The sequence below is a fragment of the Monodelphis domestica genome, chromosome 8 (genome assembly GCF_027887165.1).
Source record: "Monodelphis domestica isolate mMonDom1 chromosome 8, mMonDom1.pri, whole genome shotgun sequence".
Taxonomy (NCBI): Eukaryota; Metazoa; Chordata; class Mammalia; order Didelphimorphia; family Didelphidae; genus Monodelphis; species Monodelphis domestica.
The window spans coordinates 180,584,330-180,611,204 of record NC_077234.1 but is presented as its reverse complement, the minus strand read 5'-3'; the positions used below and the strand labels follow the sequence as shown (position 1 = coordinate 180,611,204).

Here is a 26,875-nt window from a genome sequence, read left to right as displayed (position 1 = left end):
TATATTGTCCTTTATATCATCTTTATTTTATTATTTTATTTATTTATTTTATTTATTAATTTATTTATTAATTTATTTTAAATAACACAATATAATTAGATATTATCGAATTTCAAATACACACTCAAAGTGTTTGCAATAAATTGTAGACTGAGGAATTTTACTTATCAGATACAATTAATAAATTGATGAGTGTTCCATACAGTGAACTTAACTTTCATATTATTGCTAGTCTTTATTGTAAGTCCAGACTGACTTTTTAAAAGTAAGGTATAACTTCAATTCTCACCTTTTCAGTATTTACTTTATAGGTCCTCCAGGAATAGGACGTCAAGGACTTCCAGGTTCCAAAGGAGATAAAGGTAATAGTTACTAAATCTGGACTCCTTTAGAACATGTTCTCATTTTCCCACTAATTGCCACTGCACAATACATCAACAGAGCTGGAGCTAAGAAATCTGCAAGACTCAACTAGTCCATTTCTATTCCATTGGCAGCATCTCAGACATGAGTGATAAGTGGCTTCTCAGAATGCAGGGTTCTGCAAGGCAATGTCTATTTAAATGATCTAATTTACGGGTTGGAATGGTGTGCAGTGCTGTTATTGGTTAGAAGTAGTGCTTCTGTTTTGTAAACGAATTTAATAAACCATACTAGATAGGAAAATCTCTCTAATATGTATGTATATGTGCATATATGTGTGTATGGTATACAAATATTTGTATCCTTTTGAATTATATTTATAACTTTGTAGGTATAGAAGAAACATTTGAAAAAAGAAATGAGAACATAGCAAAACTTAAATAAATGCTGCTACTACACAAGAAATATTTATGGAGGCTTACTTGGTATAAGGAACTACACTGAATATGCTAACGTTACAAAGAAAAAAAATTTTAAATGATACAAATCTTCGTAGATACCAGTGAAAAAATACACCGAAGACCACATAGTAACCTGTGGCTTTCAGAGGTGTGGTTGTGAAATACTACATTATAAGTAATTGTACTATTAGAGGCAGATTCCATGTAATAGTAACAGCTCTCATTTATATAATGCTTTGAGGCACACAGAGTACTTTCCTCACTACCACACAGTGAAAAAGGTACTGCATGTGTTATATCCATTTTATAGATGAGAAACGTGAGGCTCAAAGTGCTGAGTTGATTTGTCCAGGGACCCATTAATTAATTACTGTAATTAGTGAATTGGTTAACAGCAAATTACATGAATATGGTAATGTTCATTATGGAAGTGAGAAATTAGTAACATTTCGAAGAAGAGGGTTACAAGAGCCAGAGAATTTTGCCCTCAACTGGTTCCTTGTGCTCTACCTAGAATGAGCTCAAAACTTTTGGACTAGACACTGACTGACTTTGTTCCTGTGACTCCCCTAGACAAGGGATGATGAGATGGCCTGGGTCTGGGCTCATTCTATTGCTCTGTCTTCCAAATTAGAGAAGAACTTCTTGGAAAAATACCTCTTAGGTCTATTGAAGAATTTAATAGTTTCAGAAAAAGACAAAGGGTGAGGCATCCTGCTGTTGTTTTGGTAGTAAATTGGAACTAAAGAGAAGGAGACTCCAACTCATCAGATACATTATATTATAATAGATCATTCCTTTCATGTATTTTTTATTCATTGCTTTTTATTAATATTAAGGACCAACTAGTATGATTGTCAGTTATTTCTGCATTTCCTTTGCATTTTAAATGATATCTAAAATACTTGAAATTATCTTAGAATTTTAGCAGGCAAATTTGGAGGAATGCATTCATAAGTAAAAACTAAACAATTTCCCCCTCAATACTTTTATTAATCTCTATCCATCAAATATTCAAATATATACAAATGATCTTCTGATAGAAATGTAACCATAAAAATGATAAGTAGAATATACTGAGGCTCTTGTTATCCTATGTTTATTTTCTAGAATGATTATGGAGTGAAATTAGAGTGTTTGGTATAAAATAAAGAGAAAATTGATTGTATATCTGCTTATTTAAAGGGTTCCTTCACTGAGCTTAATAAAATATTGACCCAGATAATATTCAAACACTGGATTGCATCATAATTAATAAATTATCTTGTTTTTCAGGTTCCAAGGGCGAGTTGGGTTTCCCAGGATCAGCAGGGAGCCCAGGAATTCCTGGATCCAAAGGAGAACCTGGATTTATGGGTCCCCCAGGTCCCCCAGGGCATCCGGGATCACCTGGAGTACCTGGTCGTGCTGTGGAGGGTCCTAAAGGAGATAGGGGTCCACAAGGTCAACCTGGCACACCTGGTAAGTAGATATTGAACTACATTTTGTTCTTATTAGATATATGGGTCTTGAAAATGAATTTTGGTCCTTAGTGGGCATATTTCTTATGGATGAATCCTAATTAGACCTTTAGCATATTCAAAAATTTAAAAACTGATTTTTAAAATTTAAAATTTAATTAAAGAATAGAGGCTGAGAAAAAGAAAGATGAGAATTGACTAGAAAACATTCCAGAGTGTTTGGCATCCACTATGTTAATTTTTCAAACTTTACCCATAATTGCAGATATTTTAATAACCATTTTTGGTCAGAGTGTAATAGAAGTGACAGCTCTGGTGTTAGTTGAGTCAATATCCACTAAATGTCGTCTATTGCCAGGCACTGTGCTAAGTTTTGGAGATACAAAGAAGGACAAATACTCTCAAGTAGTTGACAGTCTACTATGGAAGACAATATATAATCAACTAGTTACAAACAAGATGTAAACAGAATAAATTGGAGGCAATCTCAGAAGGAAGGCACTAGCATTAAGAGAGATTAGGAAAGGTTCATAGAATCAGGGGAGGGTTAGTGGGACTTGTAAGAAGCCAGGGAAACCAGGAGGAAGAGATGAGGACAGAGATCATTCCAGGTGTGGGGGATAGCCAGAGAAATAGCACCAATTTCAGAAATGGAGTTTCTTGGGAGAACAGCTAAGAGGTCAGTGTCCCTGGATTGTAGGCTACATGGAGGGCAGTAAGATATAACAAAACTATAAAGACAGGAAGGGGCCACATTAATGAAGGCTTTTAAAAACTACTTATTTCTAAACTTGGGGATAATAGGAAGAAACCAGAATTTACTGACTAAAAAGCTGACATGGTCAGACTTGTTTTTTAAAAGGATCAATTCAACAGTTGTAGGAGTATATTAGAAATTTTATGAATCAGGCTTTCTATTTTCCTTGAAATATTTATGTGCTCAGAGCCTATTAATGCCCTTTAAAGCTTACTCTGATTTTTGGTGAGCTTGGAGTAACAAGGATCCTTTTTGATATGGTCAGACACTGTGATAGTAGAATGAAGTATGAGGTTAGAAATGCTATGAAAATATGAGGAGTAAAACAAACAGAACCCAGAGAATATCATAAATATCAACAGAAATATTGTTTGGAGAATGTGTATGTTAACCTCCAGAGAAAGAACTGATAAAGAGAAACAAAACATAGTTTTACATATGTGTAAAATATATATGTGCATAGATATCTTTTTGCCAAATGATGCTTTCTCTAGTGTGGAGAGAGGAGGGAGAATGGGAGCTACCTGGAGATTTTAATGTAACAAAGAAATGAATAAATTCTTAAAAGGAAAAAATAAATGTCATGAAAGGCACCATATGCAAATAGCAGGTCATGACATCACCCAATAGTGTAAAATGTATAGACTATTACATACTTTTAAATCCCTTTTGTAGGTGTTCCTGGACCAATGGGCCCTCCAGGTCTCCCAGGACTTGATGGAGCAAAAGGAGAAAAAGGAAATCCAGGTTGGCCAGGATCCCCAGGTGCTCAAGGAGCCAAAGGAGACCCCGGATTTCAGGGAATGCCTGTGAGTTTTTAAAAATATATTCACTATAGTTCAGTAGTTTAAATATCACCGGTTTCCTTCCAAAACTTCTATAGATTCTTCCTACTAATCTTAATGAGGCTAGACTTCTCTCCTTTTCTTCATCTGATTCTCTCTATAAATCTGCCTCTTTATCTCTCATTAACATCCCATCTACTGCACAAATATCTTTCTTATATTGTTTCACTTCTCTGTATACTATTGGCAAGAGAGTAGGTAAATCTTAGAAAATAGTTGGATATTTGACTCTATGTAACTATGTAACTATTAAGAGGGAGGAAAATGTTAGAAATCACATTTCTGTATGGTTTTCTTCTATTCCTAGGAGAAAAGAAAACCACAAAATCAATTGGCAGATTCAATAGACTGAACTGACTATATAGTAATTAACATGACTTTATGAAGTCAATTATCCAGTTAGGAAGCATTAATTAAACACTTACTGTGTGCCAGGCACTCTGTTAAACACTGGGGATTCAAATTAATATAAAAATATAGTTCCTACCCATATTTTAATGAGGGAGACAACATGGAAATAACTTCAGACATACAAGATATGTAAAGAACTAATTCTGTAAAACTGATCTTTTCTAATTATTTCCTATTATGGGTTGACAGGTCTGTATGTAGGAGAAAAGAAAGACTAAAATCTGACTTGACATGATCAAAGCTTCCCATGAAAAGGCCTCAGGGGCAACACATAACAAGCAGTAGAATTTTTGTATTCACTGATATACAAATCACTAAATACTGTATATCCCAATTAGGCTTTTATAACAATAGACTTCCTTTCAAAGGGAGGGGGCATATGTAGTACTCAGACACTTGGATAAATCAAATTTGCTCAAGGTGGTAGTTGTGGGGGAAAAGGGTTGATAGCATATTCAAATCCATGACTTAATGAGTTGTATAACTATTGGCTTGAAGATAATATGTAGGATTGTACATATTCTCACACATCCATCAACCATATGTAAATGTTATAGAGACTAAAAGGAAAATTTGATTTATTTAGTTTCATTTAGATTTTTATTTTTGCTTCATGCTTCATATTCATGCTTTATTATTTGCATGCTATGAACAAAGAACTGACTACTTATTATCCAATCTATAGGTAATAAGTTTTTCTATACTTAAGCAATTATTTGTACTGCAGACATAGTCTTGGGATCGCCATCTTACAACTTCTTTGAACCTTCCAGAACTTGTGTCTCGCTGGCATAGCTTTCAAGAATATATTTTCTTGTCCACACTATAATGAGACTTTTTGGAGTAAGACTTGTATATAAAACTATGAGCAAGTTGCAATTTAGTAAGAAAACACAAAGCATTATTAACCTTAGTTTGTCAATAGTAAATTTGAGATTCAATGTCATCAGAATACTTTCCCAAGGGCGTCTGTTGAATTATTGAATAAGAATTCCTAATCTTCATGTACTACTCACTCAAAAAATGTTGGCATTTTCCCAATGAATCAGTACTAGATAAAAGACTTATGAATAATTTGGGCATTTCAACAGCTTTGGCTTTCAGCACTTGCAATAACCACTTTAAATTCATTCCTGTTATTATAAAGCTTATATATTTTCACTATATATTGAATATGTATTGTGAGATTGCAATATATGTGAATATATTTTCAAGTTGGTTATTGTTGTATTACAGTTGCCCAATGATGTAAGTGTGTGTAATTTGTCAGTTATTCATATATTCCTGATTTTCTTCTCTCTGTAACATACAAATATAATTACCATCCTCTAGAGCCTGCCAAAGAATATTAAGAAATCTTTCTGCATATTATTTTTGTTTTGGCATTTTTCTATAAAGGCAAAGTAGAGAACAAATCTGTGTAAGATGCAATATATTTTTTTCATATGTTATTATCTATGACCTGGAAATAGAATATATATTGAAATATAGCTAGAAAGTATGACAGTTTTTTAAAATTCATGATATTCATTAAAAAAAGAAGAAACCCCATTTTACATCACTCTTTTTCTTATCTCTTCCAAAACAGTGCTTTTCACATAATATTTGAAACAGTTTTAGAGACAATACTAAATTTGAAATTTGAGAGAAAACTTTCCTAAGAGAGATTATAACCCCACTGCCTTAAATGTTGTCATCATCAAGAGATTTTGCCGAGTGTTTAGCCTTGTGTTGTGTGCTGAGTGTAAAAAGAGGTATAAAACTTGGTCTCTGTCTTGAAGGAACTTGCCATTTAAAAGGAAAGAAAAGGCATAAAAACAAACATATAATATAAACATAAAATATGAGCCTATCAGATCATCCACATGCTTAATTCTAATTTTGGTACCCAGTGTTATGTTATCATTCTTCTACTATCATCCAAGAAAATGATAAATAATGAGCTTAATAATCATAAGACACATAATCATTACATTCTCTCATTTGCTTTCCATAGCATACATTGTGAAATAGTGCAGAAAATGTTATCTGCATTTTAAAAAAGGAAAGTGGAATGGGGCAACGATGTATCATGGTGGATAGAGCACCAGGTCTGGAGTTCAAATAAGACTTTAGACCCTTTCTAGCTGGGGGAGTGGGAAATCACTTACCCTGACTGCCTAGCCCTTGCCATTCTTCTGTCTTAGAATTGATATTAGGACAGAAGGTAAAGAGTGTTTAAAAAAAAAAAGAAGAGAAAAGAAAAGAAAAAGAGAGAACGTGCCATGGTTGAAAAAGTAATGGTTCTAGAGTCCTGACTTTCAGTTTCTCATCTATATAAAATGAGAGGATTTGATTGCAGGGGTATCAAAGTTAAATAAAATAATCCCTTATAATAGTTTGTGACCTTGACAAGTAATGTTTTTCTAATGACTTCTTCCATTTTCCCCCCTAAGGGTATTGGTGGTACACCAGGAATCACTGGTTCTAAGGGTGATATGGGACCTCCAGGTGTTCCAGGATTTCAAGGTAAGAGCCAAATTCCATTTCAATGTGTACAAATTTTTCCAATTATAATAAAATTCACAATAAATAGCACCTACATATCTATAGCATAAGAACTGAATGTCTTGTAGTAGAATTTTGTTTTATTTATTTATATATGTTAAGCCAAAGGTGTTGTGGTAGCCAGAGGCTGTCATATTTCTTTGCTCACAATCAGGGCCATACATGTTTCTTTTAGACTAAAACATATTTGAGTCATATTATCTTTTAAAAATAAGTATGCATTCTGACTATAATTAACAATGGCTTATTGTGGAAGCTAAAGAGTTCATAATAGTCTTTCTTTTGTTTTATGAAGATTAAAAAAGTAACAACATAATAAATATGTGCACTAAACTTTCCTTACAGTCTTAAAAATTAAACAGCATTCTAGACAATGTTCATACCACATGTGTTCAAAAATGAATTGCCAATGTTTCATAAATCAAACATATTTTAAAATAGATAAAATCCAGAAATTTATTTGCAGAAATTCAGGGCACAGATGTTGTTTAGTCATTTCAGTTGTATCTGGGTTTTCATGGCAAAGATACTAGAGTAGTTTGCTACTTTCTTTTCTAGCTCACTTAACAGATGAGGAAACTGAGGCAAATAAGGTTAAATGACTTGCCCAGAATCACACAGCTAGTAAGTGTGTAAGGTTATATTTGATCTCAAGAAGATGAATCTTCCTGACTTCAAGCCCATTCTATCTTTTGTGTCACCTAGTTGCTCAAGGGCACAAGTACCATTAATTGTTATTTATTCATGTTATTAGTAGCATTATTTATTATTATTTATGGTCTTTATTATAATTTATAGTTAAGGAATTCATCCTAGCTTGATAGCCAGCCTAAGGTATAATATAAATCTTGCCACTGGACTTTGTTGATTCTGGAAGGAGAGTGAGGCTGATGTATTTGCTCAATTTGCCTCACTTAAATATAATTCATGCACAAATGCAGACATCATCCATGATGTCACTGGCCTTCAAAAAGGAAGGATGAATAATAACAATAAAGAATATTGGACTTGAAGTTAAAAGGCTTAAGTTCAAATCTTGGTTCTATCTTTTAGAAACGAGGTTGGGCTAGCCTTTCAAGGGTTTTTGGCTTTCATCATCCATGATATAACCAAGCAAAATTTGATGACCTCTCAGGTCCCTTCTGCCATTAAAACTATGTTGTCATACTCTCACAAATTAGCTATGGCTGGCCTCAACCAACAGGCACGTCCTGATACCAGGAATATATATCTGAAGTCTTTCATATATGATAGAACTTGTAGCCTCTTTACATAGCCTTTGATGGCCTAAGGTCACCCACATACCATGATGAAGCAGCGGAGTGGAAAGGATTATCATTTCATGTAGGAAAATTAGAAGGAAAAGACTTTTTTTGTACTTTAATATTTTCTTTTTGTTCTCCAGGTGCCAAGGGTTTTCCTGGAATCCAGGGACTCAAGGGAGATCAAGGAGATCAGGGGCTCCCTGGTTCAAAAGGTAAGGACAGTTGTTGTAAGTCCAACATTTATTAAGGCTCTGTCTTGAGCATTGTGAAGCACTACAAAGGAAATTGCAGATATGGGCTATTCCTATTAGAGAATTTATATTTAAGTGGGAAAATAAAGCACAAATGAAAGAAATTACTGGGGAACAACAGTTATAAAGCTGTTATAAAGGCATGATCAGCAGATCTCCATGTGGTATGTGGTAGGATTCTATTTCTGGATCTGTGCTGTTCAGCATTTTTATAAATAATTTGAAAGAGTCCTTGAAGAAATATTTGTCAAATTTGCAACTGATAAAAAGTTATGGGGATTGGCTAATAAGACATAATCAAGGTTAAAAGATTGATAAGGCTAGACTTCTGGTCCAAAATTAACAAGATAAAATTAAGAAGTTATACATGTAAAGTTTAATATTTATGTTTAGAAAATCATCTGCACAAGCACATGAAAATTTCAAAAGAAAATGACTTAATTTTAGTTGACTTCAGGTCATCAGTATGACACAGCTACTAAAAGATGCTAAACTTCAAACTTAGGCTGAATTAAGAAAAAACTATCATATCCAAATTAAGAGAGATAATAGTTCCCCAGCACATTGTATTGAATTTTGAGCACCAAAATTTTAGAAAGGGTATAGGCAAATTAGAGCTATTTTGAGGAAGGCAACAGGAATGGTGAATAATCTAGAAGCTTTCATGAGGAATAGATAAAGGAATTGGAGATATTTAGTCTAAAGAAGTGAAGACTTGAGAAGGTTTACAATAGATATCTTTAATTATCCTGATGAGTGACATATAGAAGAAGGATGAGATAATCTTTGTAGCTATAATAAGCAAACCTAGGAAGAGCTTAAGCAAAGATGGAAAGGAAACTTTGAATTAATACAGTGAAAACTTTGTAACAATTAGAGCTGTACAGATATGGAATGGGTTGCCTTATAAATTTGCTTTTCACTACTGGAAGTGTTTAAATAGAAGCCAAATGACCACTTTTCAAAGGTATAATAGGAGAAATTCTTTTATTTGTGGGAGCTTGGACTAGGTTACCTTAAAATTCTTTCCAGAGCTTGTTGGATTTGAAGCTCAAAAATAGGGATAAAAATGAAGAAGAATATATAGATTTAATATTTAAATTCTAGGCAAATTTATGTTGAAAAAATAACACTATTTACTTTTAACCTGTTTATTTTGTAAATTGACTCCATAGCTGAACGTTTCTCATTTGTACTGTTAATTCTACCAGGTCTTCAAGGACCACCTGGTCCCCCAGGTCCTTACAGCATAATCAAAGGAGATCCAGGTATTCCTGGCCCAGAGGGGCCAGCAGGGCTTAAAGGTCTTCCAGGCCCTCCAGGCCCTAAGGGGCAACAAGGTAAGAGATTTGTGTGTGGCTGAGTGGGGGAGATTGGTGGTATATGTGCATCCTCTGCATGTTTTTGGTTGGCCAATACCTATCAAATCAAAGCTTCTGTGCATTGTCAAAATGACCAATTAGATATAAATTTTCTTTGCAAATTTAAATTTCTATTAAAACCAACCAAAATTTTCCAAGGTAGTCCTAAAACCAAACTGCAGGAAAGAGGAAGCCAATCAAACCAGTCATCTTTTAATCAGAAAAAGAAGAAAAATGAATTATTTAAATCTGTAACCCAATTGTTCATAGATGGAGCTATCATTCTTGAAATATTTTCTAGAAGTCATAATGTCTTGATAACAGTACCTAAGTTTTGTTCCTTATGACTTTACACTCAGTTTATGCTACCCTTTCCTCCATCTCTTCTCAGAGATATATTTCACATGTTAATAATAATCAAAGTAAATGAAAAGGGAATAAAGAAAAAAAGAAAGAAGGAAAGAAAGAGTGATTTAGCATTTAAGTACTTGCTACATGTTAGGCGCTGTTTAAGCACGGTGAATAAAATTACAACAAAAATGGTCCCTACTCTGAGGAATTTACATTTTCATGAGAGAAGACAACATTTAATGTAGAGCTAGAAAGCAAAAATGGAAAGAAGACAGAGTTAAGGAATCTTGGGGAGGGAGTCATTAATCTGTACTTTCTTAGTCTCTGAAAAGAAACAAAGATTAAGAAATTTTACTTTAAAGATAGCTTTAATGAAAACCAACTTCTAAGTTACCTCTTAATAAATATTGTCCTATTTAAGGTACACATGAAAAACAATGGAAGAATAAGATATAAATACACTTGAGGACCTTTTAATTTTTTCAAATACTTGGGCACTGCTTTTGAGGGGTCTTCTTTTGTATCTCCAGCACTTAAACATAGTGCATGACACATAGGAGCTTAATAAATGCTTATTGACTGAGTAAGTGAGTGATATACCCTAAAATCTAAGCTATAGTGAAAATCCTTGATTAAAAGAAGCTCTCCCTCTCCCCTGTGTATTTTTCCCTTTTTAGAAACCCTGGAATAGGTAGATCATGGATCTTTTTGTTCTATTTGATAACCTGATTATCAAAATATTAAGCCCCAGAAGCACCATAATTTGGTATGGCTCCATGTGGAGAAATCCAACAAGGAGATCTTCTTTCCAACAATGTACAGTCATCAATGGGAACCTGGATTGTGCACATTTTTAGTCTTCACCAAAAGCTTGTTCATGGTTTTCTGGGAGGATATTTCAGTAAAATAGTAGGCACAAAGTTTGGAGTCAGGGCTAATAATTACCACTGACATTTGTACAGCACTTTAAGATTTGCAAAGCACTTTGCATGCACCTTATCTGAACCTCACAACTACCCATTATAGGCATTGTTATCCTCATTTAACAGATGAAGAAACATGCCTTTGTTTCACCATTACTACTGTCAGAGGCAGGATTTAAATTTAGTTATCTTCTGCTTCAGAATATTGGGCTCCTTTTATTAGCCCTTCTACTACTCATTAATGCTCTTGGCAAGCATGCAGTATTTTATCAGATGGCCTACAGGTTAAAAAATGCCCTTCTAATGAGGAGTAGAGATGGTAGAAAGCAACAGTCATACGCTGAACTCCACCTATGTTTGTCTCACCTTTTAGGCTAAGCAATATCAGTCTATAGCATTTGATATGTGCACAAAGGTACACGGGCCAATTTTCATTAGAATTTAGGTTGAAGGCTTCTTCTATAACTCTTTTGCTTTTGAGAATTGGACTTTAGGTTTCAAATTCCAGTTCCCTTTCTTTTAAAAAATATTTATTTAAAACTCTTACCTTCTGTTTTGGAATTGATACTGAGTATTGATTCTAAGACAGAAGAGTTGTAATGTGGCTTAAGGTCTTGACACTCTATCCACTGTGCTACCTGGGTGCCCTGAGTGTCCTTTTCTTTCAAGAGAGGGAGTGCTTGGTCAGCAAGGAGTCTGCCTGTGTTCACCCCTTTCTCTTATGTACCAGGGGAAGAACAATCAAACCTTCAGTGCACCATTTTGTAAAAAAATGGAATGTCAATAATTTCCAGAAATCTTTCAAACCTCAACTTGTAGTAGCCTGGTTCCTCAGAATGACCCTGCTTTGTTGTGTGAAAGAACTCTGTATGAAACAAATAAATAAATATGAAATGAAATATGTAAAGAGCTTTATAAACTTTAAATGCTAGCTATTATTGTTGATGATGATGTGTGTTGCTGTTGTTTGACTCTGGTTGGGGCAAATATTCTATTAAGAAAGGAAAACTGGTAAATGGAAATTAAACTCAATTTTTACCTTATACCGGACACCTGAAAAGGGCAGAGATTTGGGAAAGGGGAATGGAACAATGATCAATACGACTTCAGCCAAGGAAAGATAAGTGACTTAATGATGTGCTTATTTTTTCCCCTTGATATAGGTGTAACAGGATCTGTGGGTACTCCTGGACCACCTGGCATCCCAGGTTTTGATGGTGCACCTGGACAAAAAGGAGAACAGGGGCCTTTTGGTCCTCCAGGTAGGTATATTGGTATATTACAAAGTTTTAGTTGCAAAGGTGATAGAACAGTATATATAGGTTGATAGAGCAAAATAACATTTATTAACTATTTAATGCCAGCCACTATGCTATGGGCCAATGATACAAAGACAAGTAAGCAAAAAAATCCCCACTGTCATGTAGCTTATATTCTGATGGGGGAAGACTGTAAATAAAGGGGACCTGGAGGGCAGGAGAGGAGAAGGAAATATATGGGGTTCTTGGAAAGGAATCACTCATTAAGAGAAAAAGACTTCAGAATAGAGATTTCTCCAGGAGGGCAAGAACAAAGAATCTGGAAATAGAATACGTGTGTCAGTAATGTGAAACATGGTTGAGACCCCTCCTAAAATTGTGGCAGTAGGGATAGAGTCACCAATCAGAAGAGGAGGGTCTTAGAGTGGAAGTTTCTCCAAGATGGCAAGGAGGGTCAAGGAGGATTAAAGCATCTAGAGAGGACCTTGATGTTTGGTTTTGTTTTTCTCCCCACAGAAGTCTGCTAGATGATAACCTCCAAAATTAGCTTTTGTTTGTGTTCTCTATCTAACTTAAGATCAATAAATCTTAAGATCTCTTTCCATTTACTTCCACTTGCAGCACACTATATTTCAGTTAATTTCTGTTTCAGCATATGCCAGAACTTAAGAAAATAAAGTTAAAAATATTTAGTTGAAAGAACTTAAATGAATAATTCAAAAAAGTGTCTTAGAAAAGTTGTTGAGTTATTTTAGTCAGATCTGACTCCTTGTGACCCCATTTGGGGTTTTCTTAGCAGAAATACTAGAGTGGTTTGTTATTAACTTCTCCAGCTCATTTTACAGATGAAGAAACTGAGACAGATGAATGTAAGTGACTTGTCCAAGCTCACATAGCTATGCAAGTATCTAAGGCCATATTTGAACTCAGGAAAATAAGTCTTCCTGACTCTAGGCCTGGCACTCTATCCACTGTGCTATCTAGCCACCCATTAGGAAGGTAGTAATAGGTTTATATGGTGGCAATTAGGTGGCTGAGTGGATAGAGAGCCAGGTCTTGTGTTCAAATCTGGCCTCTGGTACTTCCTAGCTGTGTGACCCTGGGCAAGTCATTTACCCCCTCCTATTGCCCTTACTGCTCCTCAGCCTTAAAATTGAAACATAGTATTAATTCTATGATGGAAGGTAAGGGTTTTTTTTTAAAGCAGAAAGTCTTTAAAAAGGGTTCTTAGTTTCTATGAAATTTTTAAATGCATAAGTATTTTATATTTGAGGAGGAGGGCACAGTATGGAGAGACAGATTGTGATGGCCCACTACAAATTCCCTATAAGGGAAGAGCATAGCTAGAATTCTATACTCCCAGTAAATTTTCCTTATTATAAAAAGTCTTTCAGTTATAAAAAAGGGTAAAGCAAAGAAACATGCATATTAATGTTATAATTAGCTGAAATGTCAGTTTATATCATTTTAGAAACATGATGTGAATTCTTAAGGGAACAGAAATAACCCTGAATTATACCATGCTGGTGGGAATACAAAGAAAGGGACCTTAATACTTATTGATCTTAAATTAGATAGAGAACAAAAGCAAAAACTAACTTTGAAGGTTATCACCTGGAAGACTTCTGTCAAAAAATTTAGTTGAGGTCCAAGTGTTAAAGGTGATAATAGCAACAGCTTTCCTAGAGTTATCCTATTACTCTGTCTTCAATGGGGGCCATGCCAGAGAGGAAACTAATTCAACTCAACAGCTCTTTAGTGAGGTCTTAGACTACCGATGCTATACTATCTGTGTATGAAAGTGAATAGGATTTTGTCCCTGGCCTTAAGGAGATTAAAATGTACCTGGGCAATAAAAAAGGACACATAACTCAAATTCCAAACAGCATATGACAAATGCTACAAAGAGGTACAAATAAATGGCTGTTGATGCTGAGAAGAGAATGAAATCATATCTTGTGGTGAGGACCCAAGTTCTCGATGAGTGGATAGGAGTTTGACAAGTAGGCTGTGAGGGGAGAATATGCTGGGATTAGGCAAAATCGTTCACAAAAGAATAAGTAGGGCAAAATATGAAGAATGCTTCAGTTTGGCTGGAATGGAGGTAATGTGTAGAGGAGGTGTAGGAGATAAGGATAGAAATGTAGTCGGACTAAGGTATATTTTGATGAATTTGGGCTTTATTCTGTAAACAATGAAGAACCATTAAAGATTGTTGAATGATGAGTGACAAGATCAAAGCTATATTCTAGGACATTTTAGATTAATATCCCATTGCAATATAAGGTGAATTAGGATGGGGAAGTCTAGAAGCAGGGAGCTTGACTATTTGGGTTGATCTAATTGAGAGATAATTAAGGCCTTGACTTTGATAGTGATGATAGGAATGGAAAGAAGGTGATCAGTATGGAAGACATTAAATATATATATATATATATATATATATATATATAAATTATAAGATTTCTACAAATAATTAATTTTGCAAAGAAAGGGAAATGGGACAGGGGGAATCATGGCGCCATTGGAAACAATGGGAAAGTAATGAGGAGAAAAAATCACTGGGTGGAATCTGAGTTGAGTTTTGTACAGCTGAAGTGCCAATAAGATATCCAGGTTTTAATGTTCAGTGATCAGCTGGAGATATAGGACTGAAACTTGGGTGAAAGTACTCAGATGGAGGGATTCATTTGGCAGTTACTTGAAAGTGATAGTTGACATCTTTTACCAATTTGAGATCTCAGTAAAAGTGTATATCAAAGAAAAGAGTTTTAGGCAATGTCTACCTGAGGAATGAGGTAAAGTAGTTGGAAAAAGGGCAGCCAGCATGGTAAGAGGATAATGAAAGACAGAGCAGAGATTTTAAGCATCAATCAACATTGTCAAAGGAAAATGAAGTGTGAAAAGAGCTTTTGGATATTTCTGAGTAAGAAGTTTGAAAATAGCCATAGTAACTTGGAGAGGGCAGAAGCCCAATTGCAAGAATTAAGGAAGATTTAGGCAGTAATGAAATAGAAACACTTCTTTGGAAAAACTAATTGCTAAAAGGAAGGCGAGAGGATGGTAGGTTAGGAGATCATAGAATTGAGGAAAAGTGTGTGTGTGTGTGTGTGTGTGTGTGTGTGTGTGTGTGTGTGTGTGTGTGTGTGTTTTAATGATGCATTTGGCCAGAGAAGAATCCCATATAAAGAGACTTAATAATGATTCAAGAGAGGGAAGGGATAATTCAGGCAAGAAGTTCCTGGAGGGGGATGAGATCAGGAAGTAGATGGCAAATTTACCTAAATAATAACTCCCATTTATATAGTGTTTTACAGATGACAAGCCACTTTGAAAAGTGGATAGGGCAAGTATTGTTACTTCCATTTTGTAAATGAGAAAACTGAATCTGACTTAGAGATTAAATGATCTGACCATGTAAATGGCAGATCTGGCAATGATACTCAGGTTTTCTGATTCCAAGTTTGATACCAAGACCAGTATATTTTTCTCTCTTCTGTGCTTTGATACTTCTCAGTTTCCCACATTGCTTTACAGTTTACAAAATATTTTCCTTCTAACAAACCTGTGGTAGTTGGTGTGGTTGATATTAACTATTTTACAGAAGAGTAAGCTCAGTTTCAGAGAGGCAAAAACCACTTGCTCAAGTTTCTTGGTTAGTACAGGGCACAGTCAGGACACACGTACCCATGTCTAGGGCTCATTCCATTACAACACTGCCTCTTTTTTCCTTGACCAAAAAGAGACACTTTTGGTACTCAGAAACAAGACCCCTTGGATGAAATACAAGAATTCAGCTTTGTAGAGAATGGTGGCTGAAGTATCAGATGGTCCAATAAAAATAGCTTAAGGAGGGTATTTTAAAAGGAAAAATAAAACATTGTGGGGAGGAGAGCTAAATGAAGATTGTAGCTGGCTCTTTACAATCTATTAAAGAGTACAAACCAAGTGTTAGAGACATGTTGGATAACTTAGTTAAGTGTCTCTTTCATAGGTGTTGGGCCAAAGCCAAGGAAAGGAAAACTGAATGATTTTTATTGTTGTTGTTGTTCTGTCCTACAGGGCCAAGAGGTCTTACTGGTCCACCAGGTCCAGAGGGGTTGCCAGGTTCAATGGGTCCTCCGGGTACTCCTTCTGTCGATCATGGATTCCTTGTTACTAGGCATAGTCAAACTACAGATGATCCACCATGTCCCCCTGGGACCAAAATAATCTACAATGGCTATTCCTTGCTCTATGTACAGGGGAATGAACGAGCTCATGGCCAGGACTTGGGTAAGACATTAATAGGCATTAGAAATTCCCCAAATTAAAAAGCAATTTAGTTCAAAAAAACTTTAAATTATTTTTCTAGTATGCAACTTCCTTTTACTTATGGGTTTGGAGGTCTTTTGAATAAGGCCACTTCAAACGTTTAAGAAGAGTGTGACTAGAACGTGATTAAACAGATGCTATCTATTATTAAAGAATTCTTTATTGGCTACTGCCTACAAAGATTTTACAGAGATAAACAGATAGATATAGAGATGGCAGGTTACTCTCATCTATGTTTGAGATAAGTCTGAAATACTAAGCTAAAAATACTGAGCTAAAAATTGTGTATAAGAAAAGTTCCTAAAAAAGGCAAAAAAAAAAGTTCTTCATGGAACTTTGCTGACTAATACAACAGAATGTCAGCATAAATGTGGCATTTGCCACGTTTATGATTAATATCGTAAGAAGTCCTTAAGTGGTTCACTGGATAGAGTGATGGATATGGAACCAGGAAGACCAGATTTTGAATCTTGTCTGAGACAGTGATGAGCTATGCGATCCTGAGCAAGTCACTTAAATTCTTACAACTTCAGTTTTCTTATCTGTAAAATGAGGGGATTGGTCTTAATCACAGAGACTTAAGGTCCCTTCAAGCTCTAAATTAATGGTCCTATGATTAATGATAATAACTAGCATCTGTATAATACTTAAAAGTATTTTACAAACGTTAACTCATTTGATCTTCACAACTTGGTGAACTATGATTATCTTGCCATTTTGTATATCAATATTGGAATAATTATTGAAAAAGAGTCAAAACTACTTTCCCTCATTATGAGAGTAGGTCATATTTATAAAGTGCAAATTACAGTTTTCCAACTACTTTATTAAAAATGTAAAATAAAAGTGTAGCCTGTTCAGAAACCAAGACTAAAAAAAGACTGAGAAAAAAAATACCGCAAAACTTGATTTTTTCCTCAAGAATCTTCATTTAGGACAACTGATCCTTTTTTTTCAACTATATGAGTCTTTTCACTGTGGAGTTTAAAATAGGCAAGCTTAGCCATTTGTTTTCTGCTTTTTTAAAAAACCTCCATTGTTTTTCATCCCCCATTTAGGTACAGCTGGAAGTTGTCTACGCAAATTCAGTACCATGCCCTTCCTTTTCTGCAATATTAATAATGTTTGCAACTTTGCATCAAGAAATGACTACTCTTATTGGTTGTCTACTCCTGAGCCTATGCCAATGTCAATGGCACCCATTTCCGGTGACAACATTAGGCCATTTATTAGCAGGTATGTAGAACATTTGATGATTCAGTTTCAAAAAGGTGAAGGTGCAGATCTATTTCGGGATTGGGACAAGATAGAACTTTTATTTACAAAAGTCAAAAATGTGCTATAGGGATTGTTAGATATGTTAGAACTTAGTGTTGGATTTTGGTTATGAAAATTACATTATGTGAAAGTTGACTCAAATCACTTTGGCCAGAACCCTTTCCATCCTTCCTCCCTCCCTTCCTCCCTTCCTCCCTCCCTCCCTTCATTCCTTTCTCTCTTCCTCCCTTTCTCCCTCCCTCCCTTCCTTCCTTCCTTTAGGCAGCTAAAGCATATCAAAGAGAATGTCAGCTTTGGCGACAGAAAAACTTGAATTCAACTCTTCTTTGTCAATACTGATTGTATGATCTTGGTGAAATCATTCAACCTCTTAGTATTAAATGCAACCTTTAAGACTATAAGTTTTAGAGAAAGTACTTACCTTGACTGATAGAAGGAATTTCCTCATCTGGGAGTTCTTCTCTATTCCTCTGTTCAGGAAGTCAGTTTCTTGAATTCAGGCTTGAATCAGAGACAAAGCTCTGGACTGGAACTTTCATTTTAGAGTCTCCTGTCAATTTCTTCCTCTAGTAAAAAGGCATTGCTTGAATACTGCCTACTTCAGCCCTATTGGTCATATATTTATAATTGAAATACCTTCAAGAAATCTCCACAAAGAGATCCCATTACATTCCTACATTAAATGATTACACAGTGTGGTATTTGGTAATAAGCTTCAGAATCTGCAATAGTTTCCCAGGGTTGAAATTCTATCTGAATCTGACTGCTTCTAAGGCCTCTTATCTTTTCTTCTTTCTTTCCTTCAAAGTAAATATTGATTCCTGAGTACCAGTAAGAATTCAGAGAAAACTTGTAAACTTCTTTGTCCAAGCAACAAATGAATAAGTTGTACTTTTCTCATGTCAAAGAAATGAAAGTCAAAGTCAATGAGGAAGTGTTGAAGGAAAGGAAAAAATGCTAACCTTTGGCTTTTTTTAATTTCTAAGTGATAATTAGTTTCTTGGGGGAAATTATAATGTAGTATCAGTGGTTAATTTAAAGTTACCTACTCAGAATGAGTAAAAGAGATGTAGCTTGGGGTCATTATCAAATAGCATCTCCAGTTGACATAGGAGCACTATTGTTTGCAGGGTGGTCTTCCCTCCCTGACATTTCTTTATTGCTTTTAGAATGTGGTCAATTTATGGTGTCAGTAGACTGATAAAATTTTTGAAGGCAAATCAGAGGGAGATTACACTTTATGAAGAAAGCTATAGTGACCCTTTATTGTAGGAAGGAAAGAAAAAAGGGGTATTTTTGCAGTAAAACATGAAATTCATGTAAAATAGGTTGTAAGATTTTTTCTGCTAGATAATAGGCATAAATATATTACATAATAGAATATTTCTTAGTTCTTTGTTTTTTTACATTTCTCATCTTATATTTTGAAGGAATCAATTTTCTCAGTCTGAGGAAATAGAAGAATGCAGAATACGAAACTCAAACTATGAAATATTTTTGTTTTATTTTTCTAATTCTATTCATTTAGGTCAGCTAATATCTGCTTACTACCCTGGTTCTAGAGGCTCCCCATATTCAGAAATACTGTTTTTTCACTAGAAGCAAGCCTAAAACAAATTTAAATGCTCTTTTTCTTCAATAGTAATTGAATTCATGTTATCATTATGTAAATACATGATCTCTTAATTTATCAGCAATGAGAACTCCTAGCATAGTAACTCCCTATACCATTGTGCAAACTCCCTTCATGGCTCAATAATGATTTAGTAGATAATTTTTCCTAGTGAAATGCTTGAAGCACATTAGAAATTGACTTACTGAAGATTTGCCATCTAGGAGGGGTCAGAGGTTGAATTTGAACCCAAGTCTAACCCCAGGACGCTATTATTATTATCTCCCTCTTTGCATTATTTACTTAATAAGGGCCCCAGTGGATTCTTAGTTATGATAGATTAAAAATAGGTTGTGGGAATTTTATGAACTAAAGTCCCTCTATCCAAAGAAGATAAAATTCTTAAATTCAAAGAAGATGAAATTCTTTTTTTTTTTAAACCCTTACCTTAAAACACTGTATTGGCTCCAAGGCAGAAGAGTGGTAAAGGCTAGGCAATGGGGGTCAAGTGACTTGCCCAGGGTCACACAGCTGGGAAGTGTCTGAGGCTAGATTTGAACCTAGGACCTCCTGTCTCTAGGCTTGGCTTTCAATCCACTGAGCCACCCAGCTGCCCCCAGAAGATGAAATTCTTAAATGCCTTATCTCATTTTGGCTTCTCAAAGAGAAGTATGTTGTTAATTCAACTGCACCAATGAAAAAATATGTATGAAACACCCTTTGTACAAAGCAAACTCTGCTAGATCCTGTGGAAAGATACAGAGATGAGAATCTGTCCTAAAGATGTCTTTTATTCATTTTCAGTGATGCTCACATCATCCCTGGATTCTCTCTCTCTCTCTCTCTCTCTCTCTCTCTCTCTCTCTCTCTCTCTCTCTCTCTCTCTCTCTCTCTCTCTCTCTCTCTCTTTCTCTCTCTCTCTCTCTCTCTCTCTTTCTCTCTCTCTCTCTCTCTCTCTCTCTCTCTCTCTCTCTCTCTCTCTCTCTCTCTTTCTCTCTGTCTCTCTCTATTCTATCCTATCTTATCCTATCCTTTCTTATTCATATTTCTTAAGCTCATACTATGTACTAAGATCTTGGGATATGAAGGCAAAAGGGAAGCTGTCCTTACCCTCAAGGAGATTCTATTCTAAAAAAGATCACTCAGAGCTTTTGTACAGTTGTAAGATCATTTTGTGAATCCAAAAGCACAACTTGAAGTTCAAAGTTCTCCATAAAAAAGAAGGATAATCTTGAAATGATGTTTTTAGTTTTACTTTATTTTTTGCTTGGAGTTGAAGTAACCAGACATGATCCCTGTGGAGTATTACTTTATTGAAAATCTTCAGGAAATGAGTAGCTATGAAAGGGTGTTAAGGGGGTAGCAAGGTGGTAAGTTAAATACAGAGTGTTGAACCTGAAGACAGGAAGATTCATCTTCCTGAGTTCAAATCTGGCCTCAGATACTTATTAGCTCCATGACCCTAGGTGAGTAACTTGACCCTGTTTGCCTTAGTTTCCTCATCTGTCAAATGAACTGGAGAAGGAAATGACAAACCATTCCAATATCTTTGAAAAGAAAATCCCGAATGGGGTCACAAAGAGTCAGACAAAGTAGAGATGACTGAATAACAACAACAATAATGGTGCTGAGTGGAAATAGCTCTGAACTAAAGATCAAGGAAAGATGAGTCTAGTTGAGTTCTATCCTAGATGAATTAAATAATCTTTGAGTCTTGTTTTTCTTATGTATAAAAGGAAGGGACTGGATTAAATCAGTCAAATTCAAATGGAAATAAGAGCCACTAAGCCTTCCAAAAGGATTCCCATAGGCTTCTATTGGCTTAGAAAAACATATCAACAGTATTTTTATTCTCTTGTGATATTTCCTAATTACAATTTTAAACTGGGGAATGTTGTGGTTCCATATGAGTAAGATCCCTTCCAAAAGGCAGCATGGAATCATAGCTAGAAAGAAGTCTACCATCAGAGAGAGGAAAATCTGGGTTCATATCCTGTCTCTGATACATATTATCTGAGTGACTATGGAGAAGTCACTTAGCTTTTAAGTACCTCCAACCAGCCTTCTGACATTATAACTTACAGATGAGTTGTCAGTTTGCATGGGGTTGGAATTGCCTATGCTTATTATGCACATCCCTTTCTAGTTCTAAAATTCTATTTTTTCACAATCTTTCCCAAGCTGTCTGACTTGTGGACTAAAATTGCCCCCTAAACAACTTTATTTCTGAGGAAGACATTTTATATAGGCACCATTTTCCTTCCATATCCTTGTTTTCTATTTGGCAAGCAGATGGCAGTAGCTGTATAAAGACCAGCTTCAATAATGGTTATTTAATGAAACCTTTTAATTCATCTGCATTTGTATGAATAAAATAGAAAATCGCACATACACATAGACACAAAAGTCCACTGAAAATCAAATGACTAATTTAAGTTCTCCACCTACTCTTCATGCATTTTCATGCAAATGTTCCAGCACAACTAGGTATAATAATTAACAGCACTTATATTCATTTATCAGCATTGTTAACATTCTGTTCAATTTGTGACTTGAATGCAATTACTTCACTGCCAGAATTTAATTTTTTTTCAAATACAACATTTTTAAACCAACCTTTACAAATGTAACACATTTGTGAGAGAATATTTTAGTATAAATACAGTATTTTGGATCTGAGCAAACCTAAGGACCACATATGTTTTTTTTTTAAATTTATTTCTATGTGTAGATCAGGAATTTGAACTTCAGAAATTTCTTAAATCCCTTATGGCTTGAGAATTAGTCTCTGTCTCTGTCTCTCTGTCTCTGTCTCTGTCTCTGTCTCTCTCTTTCTCATCTTCTCCCCCCCCTTTTGACCTTATCTTTATATCATTAATTCATCAGACTCTTATTGAAGCCTAGATAGTATCAAGGTATTTTCTTCTATCACAGGAGGGTGCTCAGGTTTAAGATATTCTTCCCTAGCACTCTTGAAGACTGATTGTAGAAACCATTGGGTTTAAGTGTAAACATCTATTTATAATAACTTGCCCAAAGACAATTGAATTCGTTTTTGAAAGGTAAGTGATATATATTTTTAAAAGCAACTGTGATGATCATTTCCAGTCAAGATGGCGGCTTAGAGAAAGCTAAAGTTCAGATCTCTGGAAACCCTTCCCGACCGATCTCAAACTATAGGCTCCTAGGGCCCCAAAATTCAAAACGATCAACAGCATAGACCCTAGGAATCCTCCTCCTGGACCTGGACCTGGATCAAAAGGTATGGCCCCCCTCAAAAGCCAGAACCCGAGAACACTCGGACCTAAGGGGTAGGAGTGCAGAGTCCAAGGCTCCGGGAAGCCGCAGCCCCTCCCCCCTCAGAGAGCAGGGTCTTCTGAAACAACAGCAACCCTCAGGGCCAGCAAGACAGCCTTAGGGCCAGCTATTCTGAAGGCAACTTCCGGAAAGCAACCCGACCCAGTGGAGCGGGCACCCAAACAGCAGGGAAACAGAGAGAGCTGGGGGCAAATGTAACCCCCTGGCCTGATCCTTCCATTCCAGTTCCAGTGAAAGTCACTGCCTTAAGGCATACTCAGTTCAACTCAGGGAAAGCTCATAGAATGGACAATCTGCCCAGGACTAAAGCCTCTGAACACCAGACAGAGATAAGAAAAGCTAATCCTCCACATTCAGAGATGGCAAACTCCACAGAAGCACAGAAGCCCCAAAATCACAAGAAAAATAAGAAGAAAGGGGCAACTTTGGACACATTCTATGGAGCCAAAATACAAAATACAGAGGAGATAGAAGACGATACACAAGAAAATGCTCCGAAACCTTCCAAAGGAAATGGAAACTCTCCACAAACCCATGAAGAATTTGAATCAGAAATGAACAAAAAGATGGAAGCCTTCTGGGAGGAAAAGTGGGAAATAATGCAAAAGAAATTCACGCATCTACAAAACCGGTGTGACCAAACTGAAAAGGAAAACCAGGCTTTAAAGGCCAGAATCAGGCAACTGGAAGACAACGATCATGTAAAAGAGCAAGAATTAATAAAGCAAAGCCAAAATACCAAGAAATTAGAAGAGAACATAAAATATCTCACCAACAAGGTGACAGATCTGGAAAATAGAGGGAGAAGAGATAATTTAAGAATAATTGGACTCCCAGAAAAGCCAGAAATAAACACCAAACTCGACATCGTGATACAAGATATAATCAAAGAAAATTGCCCAGAGATTCTAGAACAAGGGGGCAATACAGCCACTGACAGAGCTCACAGAACACCTTCTACACTAAACCCCCAAAAGACAACTCCCAGGAATGTAATTGCCAAATTCCAAAGCTCTCAAACAAAAGAAAAAATCCTACAGGAAGCCAGAAAAAGACAATTTAGATATAAATGCCAATCAGGGTCACACAAGACCTTTCAAGTTCTATTCTGAATGATCGTAAGGCATGGAACATGATCTTCAGAAAGGCAAGAGAGCTGGGTCTTCAACCAAGAATCAGCTACCCAGCAAAACTGACTATATACTTCCAAGGGAAAGTATGGGCATTCAACAAAATAGAAGATTTCCAACTTTTTGCAAAGAAAAGACCAGAGCTCTGTGGAAAGTTTGATACCAAAAAACAAAGAGCAAGGAATACCTGAAAAGGTAAATATTAAGGAAAGGGGAAAGGAGAAAAATGTTATCTTCTTCCTTTATTCAAACTCTCTTCTATAAGGACTACATTTCTATCAATCTATGTATACTAACATGTGGGGAAAATGTAATGTATAAATAGGGAGTAAAGAAAGACCAAGTAGAATAATCTTTCTCACACAAAGATTCACATGGGAAGGGGAGGGGAAGAAAACTCCTATAAGAAGGAGAGGAAGAGAGGGTTTTTTACTTAAACCTTACTCTCAGGGAAATCAACTCCGAGAGGGAAAAACATCCAGATCCATTGGGATCTTGAATTCTATCTTACCCAACAAGGGTAGGGAGAAGGGAAAACCAAGGGGGGGAGGGGGAGAGGGAAAACAAAAAGGGAGGGAAAGAGAGGGGGGAGGGGGAGGGAACAAAAAGGGAGGGACTAAAAAGGGAAACATCAAGGGAGGGGACAAGGGGGACTGATTCAAAGTAAATCACTGGACTAAAAGGTAGAGCCAAAGAAAAAAAGGTTAGAATTAGGGAAGGCTATCAAAATGCCAGGGAGTCCACAAATGACAATCATATCTTTGAACATGAATGGGATGAACTAGAAATCCCATTCAAAATCACCTTAGACAAAATAAAATACCTAGGAATCTACCTCCCGAGACAAACACAGGAACTATATGAACACAACTACAAAACACTCTCCACACAACTAAAACTAGACTTGAGCAATTGGAAAACATTAACTGCTCATGGATAGGATGAGCCAATATAATAAAAATGACCATCCTACCCAAACTTATTTATCTATTTAGTGCCATACTCATTGAACTACCAAAATACTTCTTCACTGATTTAGAAAAAACCATAACAAAATTCATTTGGAACAACAAAAGATCAAGGATATCCAGGGAAATAATGAAAAAAACACATATGATGGGGGCCTTGCAGTCCCAGACCTTAAACTATATTACAAAGCAGCAGTCATCAAAACAATTTGGTACTGGCTAAGAAACAGAAAGGAAGATCAGTGGAATAGACTAGGGGAAAGCGACCTCAGCAAGACAGTACACGATAAACCCCAAGATCCCAGCTTTTGGGACAAAAATCCACTATTCAATAAAAACTGCTGGGAAAATTGGAAGACAGTGTGGAAGAGACTAGGAATAGATCAACACCTCACACCCTACACCAAGATAAATTCAAAATGGGTGAGTGACTTAAACATAAAGAAAGAAACCATAAGTAAATTGGGTAAACACAGAATAGTATACATGTCAGACCTTTGGGAGGGGAAAGACTTTAAAACCAAGCAAGACATAGAAAGAATCACAAAATGTAAAATAAATAATTTTGACTATATCAAATTAAAAAGCTTTTGTACAAACAAAACCAATGTAACTAAAATCAGAAGGGAAACAACAAATTGGGAAAAAATCTTCATAGAAACCTCTGACAAAGGTTTAATTACTCAAATTTATAAAGAGCTAAATCAACTGTACAAAAAATCAAGCCATTCTCCAATTGATAAATGGGCAAGGGACATGGATAGGCAGTTCTCAGATAAAGAAATCAAAACTATTAATAAGCACATGAAGAAGTGTTCTACATCTCTTATAATCAGAGAGATGCAAATAAAAACAACTCTGAGGTATCACCTCACACCTAGCAGATTGGCTAACATAAAAGCAAAGGAAAGTAATGAATGCTGGAGGGGATGTGGCAAAGTAGGGACATTAATTCATTGCTGGTGGAGCTGTGAACTGATCCAACCATTCTGGAGGGCAATTTGGAACTATGCCCAAAGGGCGACAAAAGAATATCTACCCTTTGATCCAGCCATAGCACTGCTGGGTCTGTACCCCAAAGAGATAATGGACAAAAAGACTTGTACAAAAGTATTCATAGCTGCGCTCTTTGTGGTGGCCAAAAACTGGAAAACGAGGGGATGCCCATCAATTGGGGAATGGCTGAACAAACTGTGGTATATGTTGGTGATGGAATACTATTGTGCTAAAAGGAATAATAAAGTGGAGGAGTTCCATGGAGACTGGAACAACCTCCAGGAAGTGATGCAGAGCGAGAGGAGCAGAACCAGGAGAACATTGTACACAGAGACTGATACACTGTGGTACAATCGAACGTAATGGACTTCTCCATTAGTGGCGGTGTAATGTCCCTGAACAATTTGCAGGGATCTAGGAGAAAAAAAAAAACACCATTCATAAGCAGAGGATAAACTGTGGGAGTAGAAACACCGAGGAAAAGCAAGTGCCTGAATACAGCGGTTGAGGGGACATGAAAGAGGAGAGACTCTAAATGAACACTCTAATGCAAATATTATCAACATAGCAATGGGTTCAAAGCAAGAAAACATGTAATGCCCAGTGGATTTACGCGTCGGTTATGGGGGGGGGGAGGAAAAGAAAATGATCTATGTCTTTAATGAATAGTGCTTGGGAATGATCAAATAAAATATAAAAAAAAAAGCAACTGTGATATATTCAATGATAAACATAATATAATTCAATAAGCAGTAAGTAAAGACTTCCAGTAATGAGAGATGGTGAAACTTCCATCCCTGAAAGTTTTTAAATGGAGGCTGGATGGCCTCCAGTGAGTACAATTACATCACAATTAATATGAATAATTAATCTACCTCTTTCACCCCCTCCATAGTCAAGTAGTCGCATTATTCAAATTCACATTGCATAATTCCTTTAAGCTGGGCAGCAGTTACCATGTTTTACATAATTAAAACTTTGAATAGTGTGGATTTGAAAAATACA

At 35.9% G+C, this 26,875-nt stretch overlaps 1 protein-coding gene across 1 annotated transcript in view; it reads left to right on the top strand.

Annotated features, from left to right (window-relative positions):
• COL4A1 (collagen type IV alpha 1 chain) overlaps positions 1-26,875 on the top strand; it is a 201,568-nt gene that overhangs the window by 163,559 nt on the left and 11,134 nt on the right. Inside the window, exons 42-50 of the mRNA XM_056807802.1 lie at positions 312-362; positions 2,100-2,285; positions 3,717-3,850; positions 6,733-6,805; positions 8,250-8,321; positions 9,572-9,700; positions 12,159-12,257; positions 16,317-16,529; positions 17,627-17,804. Coding sequence (XP_056663780.1) covers positions 312-362; positions 2,100-2,285; positions 3,717-3,850; positions 6,733-6,805; positions 8,250-8,321; positions 9,572-9,700; positions 12,159-12,257; positions 16,317-16,529; positions 17,627-17,804 — 1,135 coding nt within the window. The remainder of the gene's footprint in view (positions 1-311; positions 363-2,099; positions 2,286-3,716; positions 3,851-6,732; positions 6,806-8,249; positions 8,322-9,571; positions 9,701-12,158; positions 12,258-16,316; positions 16,530-17,626; positions 17,805-26,875) is intronic.